The sequence below is a fragment of the Malaclemys terrapin genome, chromosome 3, assembly GCF_027887155.1.
Source record: "Malaclemys terrapin pileata isolate rMalTer1 chromosome 3, rMalTer1.hap1, whole genome shotgun sequence".
NCBI classification, from domain to species: domain Eukaryota; kingdom Metazoa; phylum Chordata; order Testudines; family Emydidae; genus Malaclemys; species Malaclemys terrapin.
In genome coordinates this window covers 154,741,558-154,760,943 of record NC_071507.1, presented here as the reverse complement: position 1 = coordinate 154,760,943, position 19,386 = coordinate 154,741,558, and the positions used below count along the sequence as shown (strand labels likewise).

The following is a 19,386-nucleotide window of genomic DNA, read 5'->3' as shown; positions in this document are numbered from 1 at the left end:
AAGGAAAATACTAGCCATTGGTGAGTAGAATTTTGCAAAGCTGTTATCTAGTTTTGTATTGCACAGTTTTCCTTCTTTGCATTTTTGTACTATTAACAGATGTTTTCTTCTTTGTTCCTACAGAGAGCACATGGCACCTCTCCTATAAATGCCTACACTGACGTCAAGATTTTAGCCTCTCACTTAAAAATGTTAAATAAAAAGATTACTAAATAGGAATAAAAACTCCCATAACATATCATGAAAAGTAAAGGTAACACCAATGAGGCTGCAGATAAACAATGTTAAAGTTAACATCTGCTCTGAAGCTTTCCCATATTCAAAAGATGCTGTTATAATTTTTTGCTATCAAAAGACATGGGACCATGTTACCACATTTTGGAGTTATAAATGAAAGAAAATTATCAAGCCACATCCAGATTGATGGATCTGGATTGGATGTGGCTAAAACCGAGCTAATTCCTGGCCTTTTTACTTGTAATTGAGATGACATCACATTTCTGGGTGGTACTTAACGCACATGAAAAAGCTAATGTCAGCAGTGTGAAATTCGTGTCGAGTGGCTATTCCATTAGAACCTCTACAACAGGAGCCTGGAGCATGTTATACTATGTTGTGGCCTACAGTTTAGTAGATGTGATCCATGTGTTTATACATATACACTTCCTGACCTGGCAATGGTCTATTCATAGTCTTCAACAAACACAATTTCCACTCCTGTATTTGTAGATTGTGGAGACGTTTCTGTATGGGATTTGTTCCAGACAGAACATGGGAGTATTATAGTTTGCATTATAGTGCAAAACATCAAAGCTTTTTGGGTGGTTTATATAGCATGGGTTTATTCCAGAGCCAGTTAAAGGCAGCAGAAAGATTCTCAATACCTTCGGTGGGCTTTGGACTTGGTGATATATCTGTCTTCCTGGGTGAGAGAAAGCCTTGTTTATGATTCAAGGCAACTATTTAATGCAGTATTTTAATTCACATTAATAAATTATGACATATGGTCAGAGCAGGAAAGGATCTCTCCATTACACTTGAGAACATTAGGAGGCATATCCAGCTGAAGAGCTTGTCAGAAACCTGTATCCCCAAGGATTCATGGTCTCTGGGCTTGGGGACGAATGTTTCCCCATAGCAACAAGTTTTAGCCAAGAATAGGAAGAGTGAGGAAACTTCCCTTGCTCAGAAATGCAATTAAAAGCACCGGAAACATATTGCAGCATTCTGTGTTGAACCATCTCAATCTGTAACTGTAGGGCACCTCTGGGCCAGACAATGTCTAGCAATGTGGTATTACTCTATCACTATTCCCATTTCCCCACAAACAGCTCCCTCAAGCTAAGGTGAGATTTGGTAATATTTTAGCAACACAGAAACTATTAAAAGTTATATACTTATGGGTCTTCTTTCCCAGAAGCTATTAGAGGGGAAAAAACATGACTATTCAGGTTTTAAAATTAGATAATTAGATGAGAACTAGAAATGAAGAGAAACAATGTTATTTTAGTGAAGTTTCTTTTGTACTTCCAGGGGAACTTTTGGCAAAACAAAGCTCTTAGTTAAAGTACTTGATTGTAATCTATACATAGACATTTCAGATATATACAGATATACACATAAACACTTTGGATCCCATTAAGAAAATGTACTTATCCCTGATTTTCTTATGAGAAATCTGAGTTTTAGTGAGGCAATTGTTGCCTTTTAAGTTCTCATTGATACTAGTACAATACACTTCCTGTTACCATATGTTGTTCATGTGCAGTATTTGGTTAAGTACCTCAACTAAATATGCAAAATGAGAGGACTACATAATTCCTGTGGTATATTTGACAATATATATACAGAAAATACTTGTAATATTAGTTACAAGAGATACTACTGAGCGTGACTGGCACTCTATAAATACACAATATAATGTGGATAGATACGTTAAAAACTGGCTAATGTGCATTCATCTGTAAATTAAAAGGAAAGTTTGCTGTTTATTGGGGAAAAGAGAGAGGTTTTGATAAAATTAGATGACTCCCGTCCGTATAAAGTGTTTTTTCTCTGTTGCCATTCCTGGCCATGAATATCTCCATTGACATGAATGCAGTTATACCAGAGTAATGCTGGTGTAACAAAGACAAAACTGAAGCCTGTTCTCCTTAAAGTTCTCTTATCTCTTCATTAGGGCTTCATTCTGCTAGATGCTGAGCAACAACTCCTGGAGGTGCTGAGAAATCTGTACTTGCAACTCTGAATGGTGCTCAGCATTTTGCAGGACTGAGGCCAAAGCATTACCATTTCCCCATATGCCTCTGGAATGCCTTCTTCTTGCAAAGCATTCCCATTGTTGCACTCATTTGGGGGGTTGAAAGATGGGTAAGCAGCATTCTGCAAGCATGGTGCCAGTATCTCTCAATACATGGGTGGTGCTCAAGAAGCAAACATCTCTCTCCAGATAATCTTCAGATCACACTGTTTATTTCAGTTTAAATGGACATCCAGACTACATCTCCCCAAATTGTTTTAATAAAGATCCCATTGTTCATTTATGTTAGAAAATATAAAATCACAAAGTGAATGATAAAGGTGCCCTGGGTTAAATTGGGGGGAATTTAAACTATATATTAAATAATTTAATTATCTGTAATAAATATTTCTAGGTTTTAACATATCATATATAATTCACAAAATATTTTATTAATTATATGTTTCAAATATTCTCATTAGAGTGCAAAATATGCTGTTACTCTCAAATGAATAGTTACATTTTAATTTAAAAGATGCTAATAAAAGAATATTTATAGAGACAAATACTGATTTTGAAATGCTATCTTGACAATTATTAGAAAAGGCCAAAAAATAGCCATCCTCTCTGCTGATTGGCTGTTGAAATTGTATGATTGTGATTCTATAATATTTTGCTAACACTAAAAATTGAGACAGTCTTGATATGAGAATGAGAGTTTTTTTAAATTACAGTAAAATAATCTGTTTTATAATAGCATTTAACGCATATGTGGTGTTTTACAGACATTAACTCTGTAAAAGCCTCCCCCACACCTTTTGGGGCAGGAAAGTAAATATTATCATCACCCCCATTTTATAGATGAAGGGACTTAGGTTTCCGTTCTCTCTCTCTGCAAGTAACCTGCCTTCAGAGAAGCAACTCTGAATTTTTAAACTTCCAGAGTATCAAACACATTCTCACATTTCATAGAGAGAATTGCCTTCTTGCCTCATGGATCACCTGCCTATTCCCCTTGCCTCCCAACCCCCACTGCGCTTGAGTGTAGAGCATCTGAGAGCAGAAGGCTTTTCTATACACCTGTGATGAAAAGAGGGAAACATGTTCCAGAGGTAGAAATATCACTTATATGGCACATGCAATCACAGAGGGAGCACTGGATGAATGAATTTGTCCAAAGCCAGAAAGGGAACTAGTGGCAGTGTTGGGATTAAAAATCAAGAACTGTTGGCTTCAGCACTGAAGCCCATGTTATCCCACTGATTGTTATGAAGAGGTCCCCTTTGAAATAAATGGGGAGTTCTGTTAAAAACTGATGGCAAAATATAGCTCTGGACTTCAAAGGGTATGTCTACACTGCAGCTGGGAACGTGCTTCCGAGCCAGGTAGACAGACTCACTCTAACTGGAGTAGACCTAGCCCATGTCTGCCTACCACAACCAGGTACACTAAAAATAGCAGTGCAGATGTTGCAATAAGGGTGGCAGGACAGGCTAGCTGCCAGAGTACAAGCCTGCCTGGCTCCCGTAGTCCATGCTCAGGTGGCTAGCCTGTGTCACAGAGTCCACACTGCTATTTTAAGTGTGGTAGCTGGAGCGGCGCTGGCGTGCATCTGTTTACCTGTGCTGGGAGGCACGCTCCTAGCTGCAGTGTACACATACTCATAGAGTGTTTTCCAAAGCAATGAAGGGAACAAACATGACTGTTGTTGTATAATAAGCAGTTTATTGCCATTTTATTATGTGGCATTGGCACTGTTCTCATGGAAAGCTGCTTGCCAGTCCATAAGGATGAGTGCAGGAATGGGAGCTTTCTGCACAAGGAACTGGGCTGTGTCACAGAACAGCAATAATTAACATTGTGGTGGTAATTTTCTGGTGTGGTTTGCACTGATTTAAAATATAAGAATATAATGTCTCCATTTGAATAATTGTTTTTGTCTTGTAACATGCAGCTGAATTATAGTACAATGTCACTACATTGAATGTTTTTATTGTTTCTTACAATAAAGTCATGTTTAAAGTTTTGCAAACGTGAATTTAAGTATAGTTTTAAAAGATGAGCATAGCAAAATAAGCTGATAATTGCCATGATCATTTGAACTTTACCAGCAATGTCCAGGTATGTTTAGGAACATATTGCATGAGACAGTATGTACCTGTGAGAAATGTCTACACACAAGCTTTCATAAACCTTTATTCTGTCTTTAGAATTTGGAATGATGGGAGATCATACAATTAAAAGTCAGCGACCTCGATCTGTTCATGAGAAAAGGGTCCCTCAGGAACAAGCTGATGCTGCTAAATTTATGGCACAAACTGGTAATACATTAGTTACATTTTTCTATTTACTGTTGTTAATTTTAGTAACGCCACTGCATGTTCCATAACCTTTTACTGCATACCTGTCAGTTTTCTAAGCTGATATTTTTGAACCATTTATTTATTTATTTTCCCACCAGTTAAAGTCCATAAATAAAGTAGCTGAGAATTAGGTAGAACATATAAAAACATGCACTGTGAATGTGGATACTGACTGATTTAATATGAACATGAGTTTATTAATAATTAAAGCAGGCTCACACATGAAAGACATAGTCCAGTTTTGAGATTAACTGTAGTTTACAGTGACCATTTATCAATGTTTAAAAAAAAAATGTTAAGGAAGTATGTTAGAATTTTAATATAAATAGAACAACTGAAATCTAATCCCTGCTTTGGGCATTTATCATATTAATTAATTATTAGGAGCCTTTAATGTGCATGTCTTCAGCACTTAGTGTCCTTGTCCCAACATAATACTATATTCTCTAGATTCTGGATCATACTTGCTAAATATATAAGTAGGTATGAATTTGATATGCATATTATCTAACAGTTGTACGTCTAAGACATATTTTCCAAATTTATTTTAACAACTGAACCGTCTTTGGATAAAGATACCAAAATATTACATAAAGAATCTACACCCAGCTCTTGTCCCTAAAAAGTCAGCATTTACCAACAATTAACACGCGATAGTATCTATGGATCCAATCCAGCTCCCTTTGAGGTAAAAAAAAAAGGCTCCCATAGACTTCAGTAAAGGATGGATCAGGTCCTAAGATACTGAAGTCCTGTCCTGTTCTAATTATAGAGTAATAACAGTGCATCTCAGATACCACTGTGTTGTAATAGTTGGTATATGCTGACTCTTTAATGTGCCCACCTTACTGCATTCAATAAATTGCTGCATCAGAAACCTTGTGCCACATAAGCATTGTATGGATTTGAAACAATTGACACTGTATTCCATAGATACTAACCTAGAAGATTGTCTGCATCTTTCCTACATAATGCTTCAAGTTTAATATTCATTTTAGTAAATGAGCTATAATTGCATTTAGTTAAGTTGCATGTTGACTTCCTTAGATATAGAGTGCTTTACACTTTTAACAGATTTTCAGAAGTCGTATAGTAAGTAATGTAAGCATAAATGTATAAAAATCGATAGTGATCCCTTTTTATAAAAATTTTAGAAGACAAAGGGTGCTGCCCTCACACCAGTACCTGGGACTGCTTTTATGCATGAACCCAATCGACAATACTGGAAGATGTCTGCAGTTATATGTCGGACATAAATGGAAGAAATTATCTCAGAAGTTCCTCAGTTTCATACAGTTTCTGTTTAGGCACAGTGGGAGCTTATTACTTACATATTTATTTCAGACTGATGACGTCAGTTTCTTATTACTTAGACTAACCCTTTTGATTTAATGCTGTTTCTTGATTTCTTATAATTACCCTAATAAATTTCAGAATCTGTTTTAGCTTTTTATATAAATTAACTGTAAACCTACTACTGAACAGTAACTATACATCCATTTGCAGTGCATTTTCTATGGTTTTTAGAGAACTGCATTTCAAATGGACCACCAATACCCTCTACTCTGGAAATATGGTGGCAATGAAGTGGGATATGGAAGTTCAGAATTGTACAGGCTTGGTTTCCAAGTTCCTGTTTTGAAAGCATGTGAGATGTGTGTGCAGAGCATACAAATTCACATGCTTATTTCTAAGGACATATCTTTTGCATACTGTAGAGATCTCATTTTAAATAATACTGTGTTCTTTTTTAGAACAGTTTTACTAATTTTCATCTTTTCATTTTGATTTTCCTTTGTCGTGATCATTTCATCTTTTCACTGTAATGTATTTATTTTCTTGTGATAAAACTAATGTGATATCTTCTTAAACAGAAACACCGGGATTTTCTAACATACTTCATAGATTTACTCATACACTAAGAAAACTAGTGGAGTTTTGAAAATGGAAATCATATAGATTTCTTTCAGTTTATATAATTTCTTGTAATTTTAGTCTAATTGTTTTGTATGTAATAAAGAATAATTAAAAATAACTATAGTTAAAGTGTAAGCATACCTTTTTCATATAATGAAAGGGCAAAGACACAGCAGAAGTCCAAATTGCATTCTAGGAAATGCATATTGTGCTGGACAGATAGTTATGAGAAACGTTCAGTACTGTTTTGAGAAGACTGGATCCAATCCCTTTGACACCAATAGAGTGTCAGGCCTAATATTTAGTCCTTAAAGAAAGTGTTTGTATGTGTATCTGTGTACAACATAAAAAAATTCAAATAAATAATTTCATAATTTAATTATCCTATATTTGTTATTTTTGTGTTCCTGAAATTATCCTTTCTTTAGATGTTATGGGATTTAGAATATATAAATGCAGGTAAGTGTTTCACAGATCAATGAGACATTCCAGACAGAATTTTCTCCTACAGGTCTAGCAACTCAGGAAAAGGAAGGATTGTTAGTTTGTTACCACTTAATTTGAGATCATAGGTTTAACATGGTAGGTATAAAGTAACTAACAGCTAAAAAGAAAACAAAGCATAGTCCTTTTTTGTAATATTCAGAAGGAAAACAAAAAAAAAAAACAGGAAAAGCAATCTGGGATTAGGCAGACAGTCAAAACCCAGGCCTAATCTAGAAAACTTTTAGTATATTTGATAATATAAAGCACATATTTTGCTAGAAATTATATAATGTGTCTCCCCCCCCTCTGAAAAATATTATCAAATACATCATGTTTCTTTGAGCAAGGATTAGTAAAAAGTAATATGATTCTGCAAAAGGAATGGAATATTTTGTGAGACAAATCTGTTCTTTATGTTTCCTAATCTCACAAAAATTGCTATTCCTTGTGCATGAAATGTCATGTTACTTCTTAAGGCTTCGATCCAACAAGCACTTAAGCATGTGCTAAACTCTGAACATCTAAGTAGTCCCATTGCCTTCAAAGGGACTACTCACATGCTTAAAATTCAGCACATACTTAAGTGTTTTCTGGATTGGGAGCCAAGAGATACTGTTGTATGGTACATAGATTCTTCAAGGCTTTCAGTAGGCAATTTTCATCTTAAAACTCACTAAATACAATCACATTCTTTAATACTAAGCTACTACTTTTGTCCATTACATTGTGAAGGTTAAAAACAACTTTTTCCTGTATAAGTTAGCCAATAGTTTTAATTTTTAATACTGCATTCTGCATTTTAATAGCAGTGCACTGTCACCAGGTCTGTGTGGGATAATGGGTAATTTGCATTCAGTATATAAGACTGTTTTACATAATGAGGAACAAATTGAGAAGCATTGCTTTGACTTTTTGTGCTGTTTGACCTTTCATCTAAACCACTTTTACAAAGGCAAAGTCAAGTGTCAAAGCTGTAGGAAAAGAAAGAAACTAAAATGAAGGATTTGCCTGGAATAGAAGTGCAGATGCTACTACAATAAGTTCTTTTCTACATTCTTCACAGAGACTATAGTGTATATTGTATAATACTAACTATTACAGTTACTGGTTGCCTATAGAATAGTCATACCTACTACATTACTTCCTCTGATCTCAACGCAAGTCATGTAACAGCCTAATCAAAATCATAAATGACACACAAGAGAGATTATTAAACAATAAAATGCTTAATTTTCTACTTGATCCTTGTATCAGAGGGGTAGCCGTGTTAGTCTGAATCTGTAAAAAGCAACAGAGGGTCCTGTGGCACCTTTAAGACTAACAGAAGTATTGGGAGCAAGTGTTATTGCATCTGAAGAAGTGAGGTTCTTATCCACAAAAGCTTATGCTCCCAATACTTCTGTTAGTCTTAAAGGTGCCACAGGACCCTCTGTTGCTTTTTACTTGATCCTTGTAACAAATGAGTGTAAAGCTTGCAAGATTCACATTTTGTGAGCTTTCATACCTTAATAAACCTTAAGCAATTGTCATTGTTCATAGATGTTTTTGCAAATTCTACAATTTTATGAAAGGCTAGAGGGTTTGTATGTTTTAATTATAAAGTGTTCTGGCTTGATACTGAGTAAGTGGCACATTGTGCTGTGCTTGGTTTTTGGGCGGCTTTGAATATCCTTATGATTCCTGTTTAATGGAGTAGTGGAGACCAGACATGTGGTGGGCTTGCTTTGTGGGGAGAAAGGGGCAGGCCGGATGCCCTGCTACAAGAACATGGTTTCTGGACAAATCACTATATGACATTTACAGTACTCAAGGAAGACACTACCTGAGTCTTCCTGGCTGCAGAGTTTTCGTGATTGCTGCTATGGGCAAAACCTTGGAAGAATAGATAAAGATACAGGGATGCAAACAAGATTCTTAATTTTTAATAATTACTTAAAGATAAAAGTTCATAGAATGACATTGATTTTTAAATATAAGTTCCAGTTTGTTTCAGAAGGAACTTAGGTTTAAAATCAATGGCCTGATAAGGCCCATGGCATTGTATTTTACAATGACTGTAATGAAGCTAGGTGAATACAATTCCATGATTACTTACAGAGATTGTTCAATGAATTTGCTTCAGCCAGGTTCATACCCTTTCTGTATTTTCCTAGCATGAATGCGTTCAGATAAAGAATTTCAGAGACGCAAGTGAAAATGAATTTTAAACACCCTTGCCCAAATAGTCATACCAGAATGTTTGTGCACGGATCAGGTCAGGTAACAGAAGTAATACCATGTGGTAGATTTCACCACTAACAACAAACTGACTCAGCTCAAATAGCAAATCTTCACAAATTAGACCCGATTTTGTCACCGATGCTCATATTGACTAGTATCTTGTGCTAAGTAATCCTATTCATTTCACTATGATTGCTCAAAGACTAAGATAGTACACGTTATGAGAAAGAGCAGGAGAATCTTGCTTTTGGTGATAATCCATAGAATAACAAAAGTCAGATATTTTTAAATAACAAATGCATTTGAAGATATTGCAATTCCTTAAACATATTCTGTGAGCAGAAATAGCAGATATATTTTTTGGCTAAGTTGTTCACTGTACATTATTTGTTCTATTAAGTTATAACTATATAACCCCATTGAAAATAGCGGTAATTACTATATGCAGTAACAGTGTGTAGAGCAGCAAACAGTTTAGGTCATCCCCATATCAAAGTCTAATAATGAAGAACTATGATGAAATATTAAATCAAAGTTCTTAGCCTGCCATTCAGCTTAATAGTCTGTGTAGCTACAGTAAAGTTCTGAAAGATTATTTTTTGTTTATGGGTAAAATCAGAGGGTCAGGAATCTTCTCTCAAATGCTGCTCTCACCCAAAGGGAATTCAATACTTTTTGTTTTGTTTTGTTTTTAAGATTTGACTCTGCTGTCATCATTCCTTAAAAACTATCATCTAGCCTTCATTTTGGAGTGCTAAATATAATCAGTCAAAAATAAATCATTTTTAGCTATGAAAAACTGGACTTTTCTGTTACTTTGGTGTGCCAAGGGCAGTGTTGTTTCTGGAATGTTGAAAGACAGTAGTTCTAAGGAAGCTGTAAATGATGCCAAGTGGTCAAATTGGTTTTTCTCCAGCTTTTCAAAGCTGCTTTCTTTCCATTATTTTTTTAAGTTTATTTTAGTTTAGTTTATTTGTCTTTAAATTATACCTGCATGCCATAATAAACTTTGGCAAACAAAAATCTTTATTAATACTCATGACAGTATTCATGTTTGTTTGTTGTCTTGAATACAGGTGAATCTGGTGTTGAAGAGTGGGCCCAATGGAGCACATGTTCAGTTACTTGTGGTCAAGGGTCGCAGGTGCGAACCAGAACTTGTGTATCACCTTACGGGACACACTGCAGCGGCCCTTTAAGAGAATCAAGGGTTTGCAATAACACTGCCCTCTGTCCAGGTAGTGTTAGCAGCCAATCAATAAAATTGTGGATGTTATTGAACTGTATACTGCTAAGAATTTCAAACTATACCTTTTTCTTTAAACATGAATTGCATAGAAGCACTTTAATTAGAATGGAAATTGTACTTCTTATTCATCTGTGAACTTTTATTTTGTATGTGATTATTTCCTGTTTCAGAGAAGCCAAGGAACTGAAGATGAATATTTTTTTCCTGTCAGTTCCAGATTAAAAAAAAAATCCTTGTATCATTCTTTTTTTGCTCGTAGGTTTTCTGTATTCTAGATAAATGTAGGGGGAGAAAGGCACAATACAGATTGCACTTTTAGGAGAAGAAATCCTGATCACCAACACACTAAATAGATGTAAAAACTCCATTGATCAGCAGTGGTGGTGAAGTTAACATGTCATCAGACACTGCATTTGTTTAGCCATTTAGTTTGATATGGCCTGAATGATGAGAATCATTCATGAGATCATGAGAATGCCCCTTGTGGAATTTCCTCTTCATTCTTCTGTTTAGGAGGGGTAAGATTTGCCCATCACAGGGGGAAACAAGTCTCCCTGACTCCATGAGCACAGGGCCATCTGGATAGAAGCCCTATGCTTCCACTACAATTCTGGACTTCCTGCAGTAATTCTCATGCTCTATTGGCTGTCATTGCCTTTGAGGTCTGTCTTATAAGCGGTGGGATGCAGCAGAAAAATAATAGAACTATAGAATAGACTATATTACTTTTTCTATTAAATCTCTGCAGACGAAGACTTATGTGCTTCCCTCCAGGTACATGCATTCTCTAACCTTCCTGAAACACAGGAGTCCAGGACTACAGAGAGCTGTCTGCAGATTATCAGGAAAGGCAATTGATTCTTCCTTTCCAAGTAGGGATGTGGGTCACAGAGAGATCCGGTCACAGAGCATACATAACTGGATAATGATTTTTAGACTCAGTCTCCTACAGTTATCTTGCGTTAAAAACTTGCAGTTTCACCCTGGTAGAGGGGACATGTCAATGTGGTTATTCCTATAGAGTTTGTATATCAATTTCTAAAATGTTTTGGGAACTTTTGAGATGAAAGGCATTATAAAAGCACAAAACAGCTTATCCAGTAAAACAACTAATTTAATGAGAATTATTGTCAACCTTTGATAATTTTACACTATGTTCTAGATAGAAAATTCCATATGAATTGCCTAATATTTTATGATGTAGGAACCCCAAAGCAAGAATGGAATGGACCATTTTAAATGTGTCCATACAAGAATGCCCATTATTTCCAGGAGAGATTAGGATAGCTCATTAAAGAACAAAGGGTGGTATACATTGTGTAAGAACTTCTCTTGATTTAAAAATAGCAAAATAAGAAGGAAATAATAGCAAACTACAAAAAACAAACAATCATAAGTCTACTTAAAGAGCCCCTTTTGAACTGCATGTACTATAAGTATGCAAGCACATAGCCCAGAGCTCAGATTTTTACCCACTACCATGGTCCTTCCAGCACTACCTGAAAACTAATGAGTAACTGCCCTGCAGCTGTTCTGTTATTTTCTAGGATATGTTTATATGTAGTCTCTCTTATGAAGAGTTAAAACCCTCCTCATTCAAAAACCAAACCAAACAACCCACCATTATTACCATGTGATGCAAAAGTCAAGTAATTTTATCATCCAAGTGCACAGCAATAATTCTTAAAGAATGTGATTTTAACACACTGTAAAAAGATACACACACAAAATGACCACCTAATTCCTCAACAACACTTTCCAGAGTAGCCAAGGCTTCCCATCTCTTGTCTAATAGTATGAACTCCAGCCTCTGGGCATAGCTTTATTATTAGGACTTCCTATATCCAGATACCCGTGATCGCTAATGGTTCCCAGTTGTCACTGGTTATCTTGAGTTGAGATGAGATGGGAAATGGATTTCTCATTGCTCAAATATTTTTGAAAGTTGGAAAAAATTTCCTATCTCAAATTGGGATGAAAAGTCAGAAATCTTAAAAATAATAATGAACTGAAAACATTCTTGTTTCAGGTTGGTCAAAATGTTACATTTCAATTTTGACCTCCCTCCCCTCCCCCTTTTTAAACCTTTTTTTAAGATTAATTCACTTAAATTTCTTGTAGAACTACTCCTACATGTTCAAACATATTCCACATGGTCAAAGCCCTGCACCTATAGCTCCACTGACTCCAATGACACTCTACATAGCTATCAGAGTTCAGCTGAAAACAGCAGTTTGCAAGTTCAGAGTCTTATACCTTTACTTTTCCTGAAAATGATTCTTGAAATGCTCAGATAGCCATACAATTATTAGTCTGTTTAAACACCCTCTGTCCTCAATATATTCCCTGTCTCGGGGTTACCCCTGGTTAAAGCAAGACAAAACAGTTTGTTGGCCAGCAAAAGAGAAGGGGACAGGGAAACAAAACCAAAGCAAACACCAACTTGTATATACAGGTACTGGCTTATGTTTCCTATTCCATTCACCTCTACCATCCATTCCAAACAGTTAGTGTATACTATAATTTAGAACAAACTTTAGCATCACAAAAAATACTATCTGGATAGCCAACTAACAGCTCCCATGCCTCATGTTCACTCTGATCACAACAAACATACAAAACATTAACAATACTGTCTTCTGGCTGTATAATCTATGAATGCACAGTCTCCTGAGGACTCATTGCACAATGTGATCCATGAAAAACGGCCAGTTTTGAGAGATGTAACAAAGTTTCCTCATAAGAAATGTTGCCCCCCAAGAAATAAAAAAGTAATACCCAGTGAGGTAGCTGGGATGTGCCCCAAGCACCTATCTATGAGCTTCAGTGCATGGACTCTCCCTCTCCCTGTTAGACTTTGAAATAGATAATATAGAAAACAGCTCATTTCCTGAGCAAGGATGGCAGTGCATTTTCAGTCACCATTTCTTTATATCCCCCAATCCTTCTCCCTGATATCTGTAAAGTGCATTTACAAATACAGTAGTGCTACTATCTTTGGGAGAACTTTGAGAGTGGTACAAACTACTCCCACTATTATCAGATGGTGAGCTGGGCCACAGACTGGTTCCCTAACATGGGTATTCCAACTATTAAAAAAGCCACTTGACCAGTGATTTCCGTTTTTGCCCTCTGTTGGGTGTCATTTCTGTTTATTATTAGCATTGAAACAACACCTTATGGAATAGTAGTTACTCCCGATATTGAAAAGAGAACTTTACCAATTAGTTTATGAAGTGACTATTTTTTAATTCTTTATAACTTCAATAATATATCCCCTATAAATATTGATAAGATGGATAGCTCAGTGGGTTGAGCATTGGCCTGCTAAACCCAGGATAGTGAATTCAATCCTTGAGGGGGGGCCACCTAGGGGTCTGGGGCAAAATCAGTACTTCGTCCTGCTAGTGAAGGCAGGGGGCTGGATTCGATGACCTTTCAGGGCCTTTCCAGCTCTATGAGATAGGTATATTTCTATATATATATATATATATATAATGATAGCTCACCAGGTGCCTTGATATCCAGCCAAAATAGTGTGTCTGATGCCAACTGCTTGATGCTTAACTTCTTGGTTGGAACTAGGCTGCCTCGGGACTCAGTCCTGCAGTACACACTTACTTCATCTTGTTGGATAGTTAATAAAGCTAAACTCCCTGGTGGAAATTTCAGTAGATTCCACACAATCCTTCAGCAGGTCTGCATTTGTGTATAGCTGGTTCTCCCTTCTCTGTTAGTATCAAATAAAAGACCAGTAGACTGATTATTGCTCTGTTCCCAAATGCAGTTCGGCAACTAAAACCTTTAGAAGGAACTTGTTCAAAATATTCATTTGAAATTTCCATGCCATACCTGCAGACTGATGGTCCAGAAAGAACACATGGCCAGCCTACACTATCAAACACTGATCATCTGGCTGTCAGCAATACTATTTCTTGGGAATTGTTGGAAGCATGTAATTTTCAATGGCTGGCCTTCATGTCATCTCTGTTTTCATTTTCTTATAGAGGGACAACATCTATTCACCTTATTTACACCAATACTCTCACTGAGTTGGGACTGCTTGTATACAGTGTAGAAAACTTGGCCAAAGTTCATTTTTCTGTAAACACTTGGGTATAGCAGCACTCCAATGAGTCATGAGGAGTATCCTAAAATAATGAAATAATGTGCACGTGCAGAACTGCACTTAGACCACTCAGCTATCATCATAACACTCTCTGCTGCGCCTACTTATTGCATAGTATTTCCCTCTACTCCCCTGTGCCATACACATTTACTCACATTGCTGAGGGTGTGCATATTTTGCCATATTATGCATTTCCACAAGTACACTATCTCCACAGGTGCAGAGAGCTTAGCACTATCATTTTGCTTTTCTGGAACTTTATCATTAGCATTCAACAACCTGCAGGATCAAGCCTTCACTTGGGAGGAAAATAAAACCCAAGATGCAGAAAGACAAGAGGCTGTCTAGGGAGAGTAGAAAGTAGAGTCTATCCAGTGAGCTATAGGAAAAGTCTGTAGATAAGGGGTGCAGGTTGAAAAAAGTTTGGTGAATTACCTGTAGCCAATTTTGAAAGTCAAGATTTTCAAAAGTGAATATGGATTTTGGGTGTACAACTTGTCACCTTAAAGGGGCTTGATTTTGAGAAGGTAGGTGCTCAGTGCTGAGCACTGTCTGAAAATCATGTCTCTTTGGCATGTCTAAAGTTGGATGCCCAAAACCTCTAGTCACTTTTGAAAATGTTGGCTGACATCTAATTTCAGCCAGAGCACTCTTATTTCATTATATGACGTTGTTAAGCCTTGTGCCACTGAACATCATTGGCCAAATTATCTTTCCTTCTTTTAACACAGAGTAAATTAAAGTATCTTAAGATCCAACAAAAACTACCAAAATCTCTTGGAAGGAGGATAAAGGATAGTCTGATGCCTCCCCTCCAACCTTGCAGAAGTCGCTTAGGGTGAACACTGTGGGATGGCACTTCAGCATATTTAAGCCAGGAGATGGTGGGACTAGAGAATAGCCACTCTGCATGAAATATTTTCTCAGCCAATCCATGGGGAAATACGCACATAAATCAACATTGACCCTGTCAACAATTAGTTTCTGTGAGTTTCTGACTGATGTTGTTTAACCTCCATCAGAGTGAGAATAAGGGAAGTCATTGGCAACCTGGTTTTATAAAACAGCTTTAACAACTTTCATAAAATAATAATATTTGATACTTAAGTTTAATAAGAACTACTATGTAATATTCCCAAAATAAAGAGTTTTCTTACCATCAATAATTAATGAAAGCAATGATGCAGACTAGCTTTGCTACCAGTGTTTTTGACAGAAATGTTTGCAATAACTTGAACATCTTTTTTGATCCCAGATAATGAATTTCACAACTGCAACTGTATTACAGAAAATACTAACTCCTCTCTGGGCCAGATCCCCAGCCAGTATAAATTGACATAGCTCATCGGGCCCTTAAGCTTTCAGCACATTTTAGCTGGCTTTCTTTGCACTTTGTTAATGACGTTAAGCAAAGGAAAATGTGTGTTGTTGCTGTGGGCCTTTTCCCCTAACTTCACTAATTACCTTCTAGTTAAATTTACATATATCCTCTGCATACAAGAAAAGACTCTGTGAACTGTTGGGTTGTATTTTGGCAGGGGGTTGGCTACAATAAAGAAAGATTACAGGGATCCAGTTTTACCATGAAAGACTTGCTTTTGAACCCACAGTTTCTTTAATATAGGAGATGGACCTAAACCAGAACAGAGAAAATGTTGGTTTAGCTTTGAACCCAGAGATCCAAACTCAGCTACTGTTCTGGCTCTTGGTCAGACTCCAAATCATAAGGAAACGATTTTAGAGTTATGGTTTGGTTGCAGTCACCATTTTGCAAGAACAGTCTTGTAAGATTTTTGGCTCAAGATGCTTGTGCAATACCTTTGAAGAACAGCTCATGAGAATTCTGCAATTTTGAAATGAAATTTTATGGGGACAATTTACAATATACATCAAAACTAAGACTACCAAGCCTAAACACTAGCCCTAAACACTAGCCAATATCCAGAACTGAATAACATTCTCTTAGACCATATCTACTTAATAAAAAGCTTTCCCATTTAATATCTTTTGCAATGTAATGAAAATTTACTATTTATTCTTGACTTGACCTGGAAGAATTGGCTTTATATGTTTTGTACTCTTTGAAATTATCATTGTTTCAGCATGAGCCTCTTGTTCAACTATAACTGCAGCAAATGAAATTATTCCCTTGTTGTTGTTCTTAACAGCCCTCCAGAACCTGAACTGACAAATTGGTTTCTCATGTTCATCTGATCAAAAGAATTTTGATCCTTGGAGTCAGGGCTGGATTGAAAATGTAATGCATCGCCAATGAAAAAGTGCTTTAAATGCTGTGGTTGAATCATAACATGTCTCCGTGAACAGTGCCTGTTGTAGACAGATGAAATGTAAAGGCTTAGGCAAAAATATATTTATCAGCTTATTAATTTTCAGAAGCTTTTGGTTTTATCATTTAACTAAGTTGTCAAGGTTAATCAAGGTTTTTAAGATTAATAGACTAAAATCTGTCAATTTAACATTCACTTAGAATGCTCCTATTTTTCTACTAATGCAATGCATATTGACGTAATATTTAGATGAGAAAGTTAATGAAGCTAGCAACTTGAAACGTAAGGTGTGAAATAATAATGGTATTTTGCAGACCTTTTGTATCTGGCCAACTCAATAAGCTTTCAGCAATAGGGAACTCATGTTGATGAAAAAAAGTAAAATATTTTCTTACACGAAGCTAGACATTTCTTGTCAGAAATTGTCTTCTCTGAAGTTAGCTACAAAACTTTCAATCTCAATATATCTTCTGAAAAGACACCTTGCTATATTCGTAAGAGAATGAAATTCAAGCTCTCCACATGCAGAATTCCCATTGACATTGCATATCATTTCATGATTATGTCCAATGGGGCAAATCCAGTCTCCACTCTACTGAGATTCACCTGGTGGTGGAACCAGTGTGGTTTTGCTGCACAAGAACACAAAGGCTTTGACTAGGGGAGTTGAGCAGGTATTCGCGACCTCTGGACAGGAGAGAGCCAACTCCATGGAAAAGAACAGAAGTACTTGTGGCACCTTAGAGACTAACAAATTTATTAGAGCATAAGCTTTCGTGGGCTACAACCCACTTCTTCGGATGCAAGGGTTGTAGCCCACGAAAGCATATGCTCTAATAAATTTATTAGTCTCTAAGGTGCCACAAGTACTCTTGTTCTTTTTGAGGATACAGACTAACACGGCTGCTATCCTGAAACAACTCCATGGAGGTTCCTTATAGGCAATGCTCAAGGGAAAGTGAGGACAAAACCAGAGAATTTGTCACTGCTGATCCTCAGCTCCATGCCATGGATGTTTTGGGACTGTAGCACACCACTCCATCTCCCCAGACACTCTATGGCCAGTTAGGGAGGATTCCCAGCAAAGATAACTGAGGTGTGTGTGATACACACCAAGCTTGCTGCTCAGGATGGGTGCTAGCTCATTACATTTTATCCTACATATTCTTAGATTAACTAGAATATAACTGAGATATTCTTTGCAAGGTTTCTCTCTTTAAATAGGTTATATTCCCCTGGAACTGAGTTTTTACAGAATTTTGTTAATTATTTATAATGTGCTTTTTATGTGGTATCATCTGTAAATTTGACTCAGATTCTTCTTGAAAAAGAAATGCAATATAAGGATAATAGGCTAAGATACGATGTATGTCAGTTTCTTCTATATTGAAAACAATAGGGAAGAACTAGGGTTACCATATTTCAACAATCAAAAAAGAGGACGGGAGGAGCCCCGCCCCTGTCCTAGCCCCACCCCCGTCCTGTCCTAGCCCCGCCCCTGCCCCTTCCACTCCCTCCCACTTCCTGCCCCCTCAGAACCCCCAACCCTCCCCCCCACTCCTTGTCCCCTGACTGCCCCCCAGGACTCCACCCCCTCCCTAAGCCTCCCTGCCTCTTGTCCCCTGACTGCCCCCTCCTGAGACCTTCCCCACATCCTAACTGGCCCCCTAGGACCCTACCCCCTACTTGTCCCCTGACTGCCCCAACCCTTATCCACACCCTCACCCCCTGACAGCCCCCCCTCAGAACTCCTGACCCATCTAAACCCCTCTGCTCCCTGTCCCCTGACTGCCCCCTCCTGGGACCCCCTGCTCCTAACTGCCCTCCAGAACCCCACCCCCTACCTAAGCCTCCCTGTTCCTTATCCCCTAACTGCCCCTTCCTAAGACCCCCCCCAACTGCCCCCCCAGGACCCTACCTCCTACCTGTACCCTGACTGCCCAAAACCTTACACCTCCAACCCCCAGACAGCCCCCCCCAAACTCCTGACCCATCCAACCCTCCCCCTGCTCCCTGTCTCTTGACTACCCCCCCCCCCAGAACCTCCCTGCCGCTTCTCTGACCCCCGGCCCCCTTACTGTGCTGCAGAGCAACGCGCTCGGCAGGGGGAGGGGAGCAGGGTCGGAGCTCCAGACGGCGAACGGCCGGCGATCTGTGAATGCAGGGAGGGAGGGGGAGGGAGAGAGAGGAGGGGAGTGGTGTCAAGTTTCAGGAGAGAGGAGGGGGAAGTGAAGGAAGGGCTCTGGCTCTGGCTGCCGGAGCCCCGGCTGCTCTATTTTCAAAAGAGACTAGTAATTTTGGCTGTCTCAGCTTTTAAGTACCTGTCTTGAAACACCCAAAATGGATCTGATTTTTTCATGTGCTGACTACCTGTCCACAAAAACTCAATCCCCTTTAAAATGTCTCTAGCTAGGCACCCAAAATCACTAGTCACTTTGAAAATGTAGGCCATACTTCTTACAATTAAACTAAAGAAAAAAAATTATTGAGATTAG

At 37.7% G+C, this 19,386-nt stretch overlaps 1 protein-coding gene across 7 annotated transcripts in view; it reads left to right on the top strand.

Annotated features, from left to right (window-relative positions):
- ADGRB3 (adhesion G protein-coupled receptor B3) overlaps nt 1–19,386 on the top strand; it is a 600,799-nt gene that overhangs the window by 243,960 nt on the left and 337,453 nt on the right. For 5 of the 7 annotated variants that reach the window (XM_054023981.1, XM_054023978.1, XM_054023983.1 and 2 more), the window contains exons 3-4: nt 4,450–4,560; nt 10,302–10,463. The exons of 1 other annotated variant lie outside the window; for it this stretch is intronic. In XM_054023981.1, coding sequence (XP_053879956.1) covers nt 4,450–4,560; nt 10,302–10,463 — 273 coding nt within the window. The remainder of the gene's footprint in view (nt 1–4,449; nt 4,561–10,301; nt 10,464–19,386) is intronic. One more of the 7 variants, XM_054023982.1, reaches the window with a different exon arrangement.